Here is a 14,113-nt window from a genome sequence, read left to right on the forward strand (position 1 = left end):
GCTTGCACCTCAATAAAGCCGGGGATAGTTTTATTATAATAGCCTCTTCTGTCGATAGGAGGCAGCTTATTTACAGTGTTTACACTGAGGGCTCAGTGAAGGGGAAACTCTGTGTGTGTGTGTGTGTGTGTGTGTGTGTGCGTGTGCGTGTGCGTGTGCGTGTGCGTGCGTGCGTGCGTGCGTGCGTGCGTGTGTGTGTGTGTTGTCTTTGGTGGTGTTGGGGTTGGGTATCAAGAGCTGGTTCCGGTGCCAGTACAAGAACAGAGATAACAGTGATGGGCCTCCACATGCACCAGTGCTTCCAAATGTGTAGTGTTTAGGATCGGTTTGTCAGATCAGAAGGGTTAATTAGTTTAGTGATGCTTATGACAAAGCATTTCTTTCAGCTGGATATACGAGTGCAGAATTTTAATAATGTAAATAATTATATAGTATAATGAAACAGAGATAATGTAATGTTAGGATGTCCAACTCAAGTAAACACACGTGTGACTTGCACATGTTAACATAGACGGTGTTTATTTTGGTCTTTTCTCTACTTGATGGATTGGAACACATTTGGGTACGGACACCCATGGTTCCCAAATGATGAATCCTAATAACTTTAGTGATCTCCTGAATTTTCATTTCGTCACCATGAGGTGACACTTCTATTGTTAATGCAATAGCAAATACGACTTCAGACTGAATAACGAGTCCTTTTCACGGCAGTCATTTTGACTTGTCATAGAAGGAAAGGTAGAGGTGTGACTAATAACAATGACTCTGTTCTATTTCAGTGAGCTGTGACAGTAAGCCAGCATGCACAATACCACGGCTCTGAAACTGAAGCAGCTAAATGAAATTCAGACGTCATTCATGTTATTGTTCACTCCTGTGCTTTACCAACTGTGACATGCTGAAAAGTCTGACGTGTCTATGATTTGAGTTCAGCGGAAATCTGCTGGTAAGGGCTTTTCTGTTATTTGGCTTTTAACACATTCTAGTCTATTTTCTGGCTCAGATAATATGAGAGAATTTGAACGAGGATTAAAATCAGGCCCGGCATTATGGGCGGGCCCCGGGGGGGGGGGGCCTGGCCCGCCCACAGACCTGCTGTGCCCCCCATAGAGTCAGGAGCTTGTGATGTGTGATCCCATGCTCTGTACACTGTAAACTCAAACAGAGCCTACTAAGAGGGAGCCCTTTTTTATATGTATGAACGATGCTAACAGTCAAAACCAGCAGGTGAAGGTGCGTAGGAACAGCTGTTTGCAAGTCTCTCTCTCTCTCTTTCTTTTTTGTTGACTGTTCCTTAACTTTCATATCATTTCCCTTCTAATATAGGGCCGAAAAAACAATTTACAACCCCGTTAAACAAGCAGGATAATAAACCCTTGTCCGTCTATCAATCGCTCTCCACCGCTCCTTTTCACACGGTTCTCTGGACGGCGCTGCTGCGACGTAAGAACCCCCTACAACAAACAGCGCTGTCCATGGTGCTGACACAACAGCTGAGCGATGTAGTCACGTCATGTATCGGCCAATCATTTTGTTTTATTTGCTATTTAAAAATAATATATATACATATATACATTAATATACTTGCTATACTATACTTATACATTTGATCCCCCCCTGGACGCCCTTACAGTCAGCTAAGCCCAAGTGGTTTATATTACTAGTACCTGTATCGCTCTGCTGGTCCGACATTACGTCCACTTCTTGGATGCGGCCCAGAAAATAGCTGCGTTCCATTTCCTCGGCAGTCCAGGTACTCTGACGTATATTTACTGTCAATGACTTCACTGTTGTATCCTGAAATTCTAGACACACATATGCTACGTATAGATAGGGAGGATGTGTTTATAATTGTATAATAAACCTGATCAATACACTGACGTGCGCCACCTATTATGTTTACACTGAGCCCGCTTAAGGAAATCAGATGCCCACCCACAGATTTATGTCTGCCGCCGGGTCTAGGCAGAATCCATAAGATGAATCTGAAATTAAATCATGATCGATAGAACGTAAAGGATACCCAACCCCAGGGTGCACATATGGTCCTGCAGCGTTGCCGTTGACCTTGCAGGACGTTAGCGGAGGACAGCCACGACTCCATCAGTCTCCATCAGTCTCCACAAGTCCATCTCCAGTCTATTCGTCTCAGCTGCTCTATTGTCCTCTGATGGCCACATGACTGAGCGTCCTTCACACCCACACTTCATCTGATAAAGCACACACACTATAGGCACATTCAGATCGCAGTGACAGGCGGTCCGTGTCTGTGCTGTGTTTCTGCACTCGGTTGTCAAAGAAATGAGAATGTTCCTGTTTCTCTTTGAACTGCCCTATCATTGTCATATGGTATTTTGTCACCGTATTCTTTCTTTGACCATCAAAAGTTAAGTGTTAACATGTTTTTTTCAGTAACGTCATCGACAGAAAATCGATCTGCTGTTAAAGAAGGAAACAAAAAATGCTTTTCCTCGGCGCAGTTTTCTAAAATGTCTCTTGATCTGAAAATGTTGGGGTCTGAATCAGATAAATGACTTACTTACTGCATGTTTCAAACACATGGATATCATACCTACCGCCTCTTAGTGGATTAAGAGATTCAGTAATGATTTGTGGTAATAGCAAGGGCTGCAAGATTAGCTCCTTTCCTTTTATACAGTACATTTTAATGTTTCACTTGTAGCGATGATATTTTGTTAGATATTTTGACATTAATTAAATATTATTTATTGAAACTGCTACAAGCAACAACGCTACACACTACACTACATAGCTGTATTACAGTTTTAAAACAGCAACACAAGTGTTAACAAGACGCAGTGTTTTTTGGGGCTGAATACTAACTTGCTCACAATGACAGCGTGCTGATGTTTAGCAGGTGTGCTCTAATGTTTCCGTATCCACAATTATAGTTTAGGGTGTTGGGATATTAACATTTGCTAATTAGCAATAAACACAAAGTTCTGCTGAGGCTTATGGGAATGTAATTTGTGTTGCAGGTGTTTGGCCATAAACCAAAGTATTGGATAAATCAACCTTTTGACAGAATGATAGTGTGAGGGAATCACCAGAGTTGTTCCAATTCATCCTGAGGGGGACATGAATTTGTGTACCACAGTCCTTCTGATAGAGACATTTCACATAAAACCACAAGTCTCAATCTTGCGGTTGTGTTAAAGGATAAGTGGATCACCGAATTCAGCAGTCTCTATCTTCCAATCTTCATCGCTACAACCAGCAGAGTGTTAGCATGGCTGAAACCCCACTTGTATATGCTGTCATTCTGCTGCTAGGATTGGTGACATGATACATCATGGTTGCTGGTTATCGTAGTGACTTTTTCCTGGGGTACAGCAGTCCGAACTAGCGAATCGCAGAGGAAGCCATTGGAGGTTGACTCTTTAAACAGAACTAACAAAAAGCTTCAGATTCAGACAGCCAATTCAACTTAAAGCTACTTGGCTTGAGGCTTTTTGTGTGAAGGGGAAGCTAACCATGCCAGAATACCTCATATGCAAGGAAAAGCTATTGGATAAGAACAGAATCCATCTTGAATAGCTAAAACCATAGCTCAATTTACTTTTAAACACAATAAAAGACACATATTTGACCAATTAAAACTATTATTCTATGCTAATACTGGACAATATGTCATCTAATATGTCGTTACTTCATATATATCACATCTTTCACTTCACTGTTATTTGTTTTGTTAGTTTATTAAATTGAATTCTTATAGCAGATATCTGTGGAGTTATTTGAAGTTAATAGGGGAGGTGGACATAAAGGTGGACATAAAGAATCACTGTGAAAGGGTGCCATGAAAGTTACTCACATGGAGAGAATGTGCAGTAACACAACAACAGATGGAACACTCGCAGATAGATCAATAATCATCATCACCTATAGCCACGAAATATCACACCGCCAGATAACCTGTCCGGCGATAACAGCGCCTACCCGCACTGTCTCCACTGACAGATGCACACGTCCATAAACCTTGGACCGAGACAACTGCTCCCTGAAAGACTCCTGAAAATGAAACAGCTGACAATAAAACTCTTCAGTCTGTCTGCCCTGAAACACACTCCTGTCAAATAAATCCAAGGCGGTTGCTCCTCCGGATCCATTTACAGGGGAGGTGGTGACCGTTTTTTCTGACAGCTGGAGACGAATGGGTTTAGTTTATGAGCGGGTCCAGATGTCCGGTGCTGTCTGCCTGGTCTCTACCAAAGATTACTTTGAATTAGCACTAACTGCTGGATGGTTCTGTGGGTTTCCACTCCAAAGACGAATGGCAGAGATACGCATGCACTGGCCAAGAGGATAAGAAGGTGTAAGGCAGGTTATGTGATTGTGTTTGTGTGTATAGAGTTTTACTCATTGTATAGGTCAATATGTGGAGGTGTAAATCCACTCTGACTTGGAAATCAATGAGTCTGTATGTGTATGTGTCACGTTTTGAACGGGCACGGCACTAGTTCTAATATAAGTCAAACACAGAGCATTATGACTTTGCAGTTGTGTCTGTTTTTTGTGAAACAGGAACATTATATAGCAGTGTTGTAGGACTGGTTGTGTGTTTCTGTCCACACAGCACTATAAAGCACTCCAGCTCTGCTTACCATCACCAGGCTGCCACTCTTCCCCAGTAGTAACTGGGGGCCGGCTAATGGGATTAGGTGGGTTGGAAGCCCTCATAAATGAAGTCCCCGGTGAGGAGCAGGGAGCTCCAGCTTTCTCTTAACCCTCTTTAAAGCCTTGCCTTTCACAGTCAGTCAGACAGCCGCACTAAGACTGCACCCGCTCTGCTGCCAGTCTGCTTATAGGAGCTGTGCTAAGGGCGCAGGCTGATGTAACACGGATGGCATTTCCCTTTGTAGCAAAAAATGAAATTTATATTCATCATTCTTTTAAGATTATTCCTGAAGCAGTCCGGCTTTATTACATTGTACTATTGAGGCAGACAGGGAGGATAAAGGCTACGGGCCAGACAATCCCAAGGTTGGCTCAGACAGGTTTTAGATTGCTAATATTGGACTTTTTAATCTTCATACATCTGCCATCTGTCATTGTCCAGTCTGTCAACGTCTTCAAATGGGAATCATTAAACTTGACGGTACTAGATCCTAGTAATGTTGCACGCTTAAATGAATGAATAAACAACAACAAAAGAACTCTGATCTTTTATGGCGCTCAGTTTTTTAATCTGTGTTGTTAGTTTTATATGTCCTGTTTGTTACAATGTGGTTAAGCAAGCAGGATAAAACACCTTTGTGTCTGTCCATCGCTCTCCACCGCTCCCTTTGTCTCAGTTCTCTGGACGGCGCTGCTGTGACATAAGAACCCCCGACAATCAACAGCGCTGTCCATGGTCCTGACACAACAGCTGAGCGATGTAGTCACCTGTGCCTCTGTCACCTGTGATGTTTCGTTGAGATACAGTTTTCATGATTGCAATGACAAAATAAGCTTGATTTGTCTTGATACTATCCATTAAGTTAAATTACTAGTAGCAGTTGTATTAACAATTATACCACTAGCAGTTGTAGAAAGTGCTGCCTCTTGCTTAAGTGGTTTGTCAGATTTGGGGGATCATAAATATGTTGAGTTTAAGATATTGACTTCCTTCAAATACCATACAGATCTTAGTATATTGTATTGTATATTCAAGAAGATACATATATACGTATATACCCTCACAATCTGAATCATCTGCTGCCAAATGGCTGCAGGTTCTGTTAGCGGTGTAGTTCTATCTGGTTGATGCCGACTAACATTGTGTGTTTATGACTTTATTTTCCTGAAGAAACGTGAGCTCAGACGGGGCAGAGGCTCGGCGCAGACTGAGGGAATGCGAGGGATTGGTGGACGCCTTGCTGCACGCTCTCCAATCAGCTGTAGGGAAGAAAGACATGGACAACAAGGTAGTGTCTGATTCGCCCACTAAAACACATATCCGTTAAGGCAAATGATGAATACAGATGTCTCGTATTTATTGAGATCTTATTGAAGTATTATGCAGGTGTACTTGTAGATGAGAACTCCTCTGTCTCTTTTTCCCCCATAGTCTGTGGAGAACTGTGTTTGTATTATGAGGAACTTGTCCTACCACGTCCACAAAGAGGTGCCGGGGGCCGAAAGGTTCCAGGACCCCTCAGCGCTTCAGGCTCCTGGCTCAGCAGGACCACAGAGGAAGAAAAAGGATGACGCCGGCTGCTTCGGAGGCAAGAAGGCCAAAGGTGAGAAGGAGGAAAGAAAGAGACAAATGTGGTAACCGCTAATCTGAATTGTAAACTTTAGGACTTCCAAAATGAGATTATTGCCTTTTGTTAAATTAATAATAGAAGAAAATTAGAATGATTTGTATTGCATATCAGGTAACTTATGATTCATTAGAAAAGCTTCTTTAAAGTGTAGAACACTTTGTTTAATGATTGGTAGCAGCTGCATGTGCTGGTTTTATAGTCCTTCTTATTGTTTCTTTTGCTTACTTGTTTTTCATGCAATTGACAGAAAGGCAAAGCAGTGATTCAAACAGCTGGATTGAATATACCAGTCTCTACTTTGTCCTCGTCTTCTTTACTGTCTTTGTTTGTTGTTGGTTTTATATGAGTGCTGGGCTCAGATAAATTCCCTCTGATAATGACGATGTTGTTAGAAAATGTGTAGTAATCTGTCACATCGAATGTGCATATAGACTTCATACGTTGGACGTCTCAAACACAGTTCTCCTGTCTCTTGAAAATAGGGTTTTTATATTAACTGTCACAGTAACCTCTTACCGTCAATGCAGCACTATGATGAGACACCTCTGTAATGGCCGTGTATCGTGCTACCGTCTGCTGCTTCAGGAGGTTTTTCCCATTATTGATTCTCCTCAACAGATGTGCAATGTACGCACGCGTCTTCATCAGCATTCTCCCAGGCTGTTAGCTCAACGACACTGTTCTCTCTCTACTGTACAACATTAATGACTGCCATTAATCAGTCAGCCAATGAGGTGTAACTGCCAGCCAGTGACCCTCGGCTTCTAACGGCTCATTGGAGAATCCCTTCGGTTCAGGGGTCAGGAGAACACACTAGCTTACATGTATACAGAGTTATAAAGACACCAATTAACCACATAAATACTTTCACACATGCACACACGCGCTTAGAATAATGAGAGGTGTTTAGCTGCTGCAGACCCTGAAGGTGTTCTTTGACAAAAAACGAGGCTCAGATACAGAAACATTAAACGTGGCTATAAAGGAACATGGAGGCGGGTGGTTAAGCAGCACTGTCGGCGTTATGCTTGGCAATTTGTTACCTTAAGTAGGCTACGTTTGGCCTCCTCTTCAGTTTAATGTCACATTCAGTATTAAATATACCATTATGCTCAACACGCGCTCAGCAGCTCAAGCATTGTTTTAGCTCCTAAACAGCCTGATTTGTGGCTGTTATTTCCGTCTCTTTGAGCACATCTCTGTTCCTCCCAGGCAGTGACTTTAATGACGCTTACAGTTGGTGCTGTTGCTATGTATGTGTTTCACTGTGACTCTCTCTCCAACTCTCCTCTCTGACAATGGAAGCTGATTCCTTTCTTTCTTTCTTAGACTTTTCGTTCTCCTTTCTCTCGTTGGCTAGCTTTTCTTCATGTTTTTTCCTATTTTTTTTATGTTTCTGGCTATTTGACGGCTTCCTTCTCCCTCTCTCTTTCTATCTAAAAAGCCATCCCACTGATGCCAACTCTTTGAGCATGCTTTCAGGAACAGCTATGGACTGCTAATAGCGTCCCATTTAGCCTCTTTCCTCTCTTTGCTCTCTCCATCTTTCTTTTCTAGTTTTTCCCCCTTCCCCTTCCCCCTTTAATCTTCCCTGTTTAGTAAAAGATGCCGTCTTTTTGTAAAACTGTTCATCTATTGCTCAGCTTCTTGACACACGCACACGTCTTTTTCACCATGCCTCTTCTCTCTTCTCCCTGCTTTGTGTTTTTTGCATTGCCGCTGCTTCCTTGGCTAACTATAGAGGAATGGTTTAATCAAGGTGAGTGTCCCCCCCCCCGGCCCTTCTCACTTGAGCTCTCCTCACCCTCCTCCTCCTCTTCTACCCCTGGCTGTAGAATGTAGTTAGAAGTAGTTTTGGGTGTCTTCCAAAAATCTGAGAAACTTCCAAGGACTTGAGTATTATAGGCTCCACCCCTCCCAATCTTCACAGTGATTTGTTCCTCTGAGATAGTTGAAAGGTTAAGGTGATCAAACTTGATGAAACGGGTAAGTCCATCGGGATGTAAAGTAGAGCTTGACTAATCAAATGAGTCGAAGATGCAGCAATTAAAAACCCAAACCTATTTAGTCTGAATCTATGATTGAATTGAAATTAACTGAAATGTAAAACATTTTATACTCTAGTTAAAACTAATCCTGACTCGCCGGCTGCTACTTCCTGTATCAGACTTTTCACCGATCCCTTTGTGTTGTGTTTAAGAATAAATGTCAAGCTCTGCTAGACCCTGTTAGTGTGTGTGTGTGTGTCTGGGTGTGTGTATAGGAGGCTTTGAATGATATGGATCATCATTACTGAAACAGATTTGTATTGAAGCTGCCAATATCAAATATTTTTGAATAATAGTTTTTTTAAGACTACTATTAGATGTTCAAGAAACATAAACATGACTTAATTATATCAAAAAATAAAATTTTATAAGAATACATTTAAAATTAAATAAATATAAGATCAATAATGAAAAAAAATAGATAAAACACATAGTTGATTACTAGCTGTAGGAGAAACAATGTCCAACCTGAAGTGAGGTTTGCAAGGCTCTCATCCTGCTCCTAGCAGAAGATCATATCAATCATCTCCAAGCCTGTAGGTTCAAGACAATTCACCCACTTTTAAATAGTTATTGTTTTACCTTAATACAACAACCTAATAATAAAAGCGTGGGCTCCATAGGTCTCTTCCATCATATATTTCACCTCTTCCCAAAACTTCTTATTTCATTTTATTACATTCCCAGGCACGATGGAAAAATATTCTCTTGGATTGTCCACATTTGAAACACAAATCTGGGCAATTACTATTACAGTTATTTAGCTTTGTTTTGGGAGTAATATATGTGCACATCAGCCAACAATCTTCAGTACTTAAAGGCATTTTGGGAAATACTCGTAATTGCTTTCTTGCTATAAGAGCTGGGTGAAAAGATTGATACCACTCTAATGTCGATGCATTAACTATGAACCTGGATGCAGAAGTCAATTTGCTTAGCTGCTATAAAGATTTGAAGTGGTGGAAACAGCCAGGCTGGCCCGCTCTCATTTGTTTTACCTCAATACAGTCATGCTGATTCTCCCTGCTTCCAGTCTACATGCTAACCCAAGCTAATTACTTGCTGGCTGTAGCTTCATGTTTAGTGCACAGCGACATGACAGTGATATTGATCCAATCATCTGACTCTCGGCAAGAGATGACCACTAGCCGGCCGAGCTGCAATCACCCACATCCCCTCCCCACTCCACTTCCCCTCTTCCACTGCATTACAGTTACTGTAGGAAAGTGTATGTATGTGATTGTATGCGGCCAGTGTTCTATAGCCAACGTCAGACAGTGTGGAGTGTACAGTTTGTGTGTGCTTGAACATATCACGCTTCTAGCTCTCTGCACTGTGTATACATGCACACATTCGTGCTTTTTGCTGGTGGGTGTGTAGACCTGGGTTAGACCGATATGTCACTTCAGAGATGGAGAGGTTATATCATGAAAATAATGCAGTTATGATGTAAACATGAACATGGTTACATTTAAAGACGCTGAATATAAACTACTGTATTTTCAGCTTCAGTCTAAAAATATTTATAACAGCCTTCCGAACCCGTATCGGTCCAACCCTGGTGTCAACGACATCGTCTTTTATAAACAAGTTGTTCTAGGATGTGGCACTGACTTCGTCTTACTCCTCTCTCCTCTACCCAGGCAGGAAGAACGGCGAGAACGACAAAAACTACGACACACTGGATCTGCCCAAGCGCTCGGAGCCCTCAAAAGGTAGGACTTTTCTGTCAAGAAAAACATCCCTCCGTTAACGCTTTCGCTCCTGAGGGAGAATGTAGCAGAGGGAGCCAGTCTGGAAATAACTCGCCTTATTTCGATGTTATCCTGCAGGACGAGACAGACAGGAAACTAGTCAGATCTCGGACAGCAAGGCTGGTGAAGACGTGAGTGTGATTGGTTTGATTGGGGACAGGTCAGGTGTGTGGGGCAACAAAAGCGTGCGAGGCCTTTGACGGAGAGAGGCGGTCTGGCAATTTAGCTTTGTTTGATGGTTTTGTGCCTTCACTGTGACAGACGATTGTTGGCGGCTTGTGAGAGCATTAACTCTGAAAGCAATCATTTTGTAAAATACAACAATGCACTGGGACATAAAAGGCAATAAAAAGCAGCCTCTTATTGTATTCTGAGCTCTATCAAGTTTGTAGCTAAATGGAATCCATTGTGTTATCTGTTGCATTGTACCGTGCTACAATTCATTAGTGACTGTTGGTTCTAGGAGTGGGCGATATGGACAGAATCTTCTGTCCCTGTATATGTCATTTTATAGTTAGATTGGAGCTGAAAATAATAAGTCACATTAATTTTGTTTCATTTGTGGGATAAATCTGCTTCTGTTTTGATAATCCATTAGTCACTTTTCAAGCATGAATGTCAGTCAATCATTTTCTGGTTATAGCTTTTCTGTTTGGATTTGATGATTCTCTGTTTTACATAATTGAAAATGTAATAGCTTTGTGTTTTAGGCTGTTGATTAAGACAAAACAAGCCATTTGACGTGTCTGACATTTCACATTCCAAATGATAACCCCCTCAAGAGCAAATTCTCATTTTTACAGCTACGTTTTTGTACAGCCTAAACAAACAGGACATCTTGTGTTCATTTTAGAGGTGCTGGTAGCTGGACTTTTGTCCCCTTTGGACAGAGACAGTCTTTGTGCTAAGCAATGCTAACCATCTGCCGGCTTTAGCTTCCTATTTACCGTATAAACAAGAGTGAGGTCAATCTTCTCTGCTATAAGGCAAATCAGCATATTCCCAAAATCAAACACACAAAGGTGGATAGCAAGAGGTGTTTTGTTGTTGTTTGAAAAGGTGAATGCACTGGTGTTGGGTTGAAGGAACTGTGCTTTTCTTGACCAGAGAATAGTAACTGGCTACTCTCCTGTCCTGATTTATGTACTGGTATATTTTGGTACTGGTATTATATTATATACATATCTGCCATGTCTATAAATATTGTAGAATAACATGTGATCAGTGGTTTGAGAAGTACAGCTTAGTCCCCTGACTCTGCAACTGGTTCTATCAATAATGTGTGGCTAAGTGTGTGTGTGTGTGTGTGTGTGTGTGTGTGTGTGTGTGTGTGTGTGTGTGTGTGTGTGTGTGTGTCTAGCGGTGTCCGTGGCATTCGTCTGCACATGTTACACATCCTTATCTGGTATTTAGAAAATCCGCACCTTCTTTAATGTCTAGTGGCAGGCATTGAAAGTCAATACCACTTCCTGTTTGACTGTTAATTAGCAACATTAACACAGCAAAGTGGGCTGTCATTAAACTAGATCACAATTAATTGCTGTGCTTTTTCAAGTTAAGCCGATTTTGCCTATTTTTTAATCGCTCCCAAAGTAAAGGAAAGCAGATGAGCTCCAAGGATGATAATTAATATTTTCCACTCACTGGGTTTTCATGGGTGAAAGCCAAGCTGGCATGCTGAGACTGCGGATCTATAGCGGTTACAATTGTGGTGCGATTACGTTACACAATGTGCTAACAACACCCTTCGGAGTTTTGAATCCAGAGAAAGCAATTATCGTTATAGGCCTAAATGTCAAACACGGTTGAAATGTGTGTTTGTGGGTTCACGTTGGAAAGAGCACTCGGCATTTTCTCGCTCACAGACAGACACATCATATTTGACGTTTATTAGCTCCACTCACGGGCGAATAACAACAGTGAGGTGCATGGATAATAAGCTTAATCACTAGAGCGAAACCCACATTGACTTTTAAAGCACGTTTATCACTTTTTCCTCTTCAGGAAACATCAGAGGTGAAAGTGCTGGCGACTGCGAGACCATAAAGGTCATCAGGAAGCCTTGTTTGTTTGTCTATGAAAATGTTTGTGCGTGTCAGGCACGTACACAACACTCCGCCGACAGCACATCCCCTGGTCATCTGTGGTGAGAGAGATAGAGAGAGTATCTCTCGTTCGGTGGCGATGGGTAAGAGAGATATGGCAGATTACATGTGTATCCCGGTCCTGATCTGATGTCAGACAGAGGGAGGTCAGGCTGGACCTGGCAGTGGGCAATGATTAATCTTTTTGTGTGTGTGTGTGTGTGTGTGTGTGTGTGTGTGTGTGTGTGTGTGTGTGTGTGTGTGTGTGTGTGTGTGTGTGTGTGTGTGTGTGTGTGTGTGTGTGTGTGTGTGTGTAAAGGATAAGAGAGAGAGAGAGAGCGAAAGCACAAGGCCTTAGAACTGCAAAGTTGGGTGATGTTTTTTTTTAGCCCCTTCAACAAATAGCATGACATTTTTTGGAAATACACTTGTTCACTTTCCTGCCGATTGTCAGATAAAAGGATTGAAACCACTCTCATGTCTGTAGAGTAAATATAAAGCTACAGTCCAGAGACAGTAAGCTTAGCTTAGCATAAAGAATAATAAATGTCCTCAAGAGTGAAAGTATTCTCATAGTAATAATAATACCGCTGCAATTCCTGGTCTGACACCCTAGATGCTACAAAATTCAATAACTTTCTTTTCAAAGTAAATACCAAGGTTGAAGGTGTACAAGCATTGACCCAGACACGTCTGTTTAATATTAGTCAAACATCAATACCCACTCTTCTACATTCTGTTGACTATATCTCAAAAATCAATGCTGTGTTTTTAGTAAACTTGTCTCTTGCCAGATTGATGATGTGATTCGTCTTTCTAGTTGATTATGTGGCCACTTTGTCGACCTTAATTGATTGAGTGAGTTACTTTGTCTGTGCAGGTGCACCAGAAATGGGACCTGTTGCAGGCACACACATCAGTAGAGACGTCCATTATTCATGCCGCCCAGAACAGAGGCAGAGAAAGAGAGAGGGGTGGCTGTAACAAAAGTAATTAAGAAGTGTGAAAAGGCGCATTTCATTAAAGAGCCGTCCAGAGCTGCGCCTCCTGGGATGATTTTCCCAACAGTTAATTGAAACCACAGCGCAAACCTTTAGATTGGAGAAAGGTCAGGTGAGGGGGAGAGAGGGGGAGAGAGGGAGAGAGAGGAGAAGGCGTTCTGTGTGACGACGGAGTGTGCGCACATCTCGCCTCCTTTTCTCTGAGAGTTGAGGTTAAAATGATAGGTTTCCTCCAACCTGAAGAGGAGGTTGGACAGAATATAGAAAGAGTTGGTGGCTCTCCTGAGAGAAACACAGTGCTTCAAATGAATTAGCCTTTACATTCAATGCAGCCTCCATCTCTTGCCTCACCTCCTCCCTTCATGTGCTCTTTCTTACCCTCGTCCCTCTCCACTGTATTGTCAGAGCGGTGTCACGATGCAGCAGAGCGAAGAGCCTCACATCCTCTCTCTCAGCATGTGGGTGTGTTTTCAATGAGCTCCAGCGACCACAGTAAATGTACAGAACACAATCGGGGAAATGCATACAAAGACGAGTTCCACATGATGGTGACCTACTGACAGCAACAAGAATAATTCCTTTATTTGTTGGCTATAAAGAAAAAAATGTCAAATGTGAGTTGTTGGTGGAAAGTTTCAATTCTGCTCACATCGAGTTCATATATCAGCCGACAGTCAATGGCGCATTATAGTGAGATCAATCAAGAGTATGCATATTAAACTCCTGATTGCCTTTTACCTTTTACCTCTTGGCCAGCACCACTATTATGTTTTTATACGAGGAAATAATTGGAAACTTCTTGGAAGAACGCTGTTTCCTCTGGCAGAGTTTATTCCCACCATGATGAATCTTTTTGTCATCAATGCCAGCTGCATTAAGTAGTGCTAATTAGTCATATCTGACAACAAGGGCATTCTGACGAAGCAATAAAGGCCCTGCGTTTGATAGGCATCAGTG

General features: G+C 42.0%; 1 protein-coding gene across 1 annotated transcript in view; it reads left to right on the forward strand.

The window, feature by feature from the left end:
- Nucleotides 1–14,113, forward strand: part of arvcfb (ARVCF delta catenin family member b) — a 123,477-nt gene that overhangs the window by 71,918 nt on the left and 37,446 nt on the right. Inside the window, exons 7-10 of the mRNA XM_076104787.1 lie at nucleotides 5,810–5,927; nucleotides 6,071–6,242; nucleotides 8,011–8,028; nucleotides 9,961–10,032. Of these exons, the coding sequence (XP_075960902.1) occupies nucleotides 5,810–5,927; nucleotides 6,071–6,242; nucleotides 8,011–8,028; nucleotides 9,961–10,032 (380 nt within the window). The remainder of the gene's footprint in view (nucleotides 1–5,809; nucleotides 5,928–6,070; nucleotides 6,243–8,010; nucleotides 8,029–9,960; nucleotides 10,033–14,113) is intronic.

Source organism: Anarhichas minor, unplaced genomic scaffold (genome assembly GCF_050575085.1).
Source record: "Anarhichas minor isolate MPS153535 unplaced genomic scaffold, ASM5057508v1 ptg000030l, whole genome shotgun sequence".
In the NCBI taxonomy this organism is placed as follows: domain Eukaryota; kingdom Metazoa; phylum Chordata; class Actinopteri; order Perciformes; family Anarhichadidae; genus Anarhichas; species Anarhichas minor.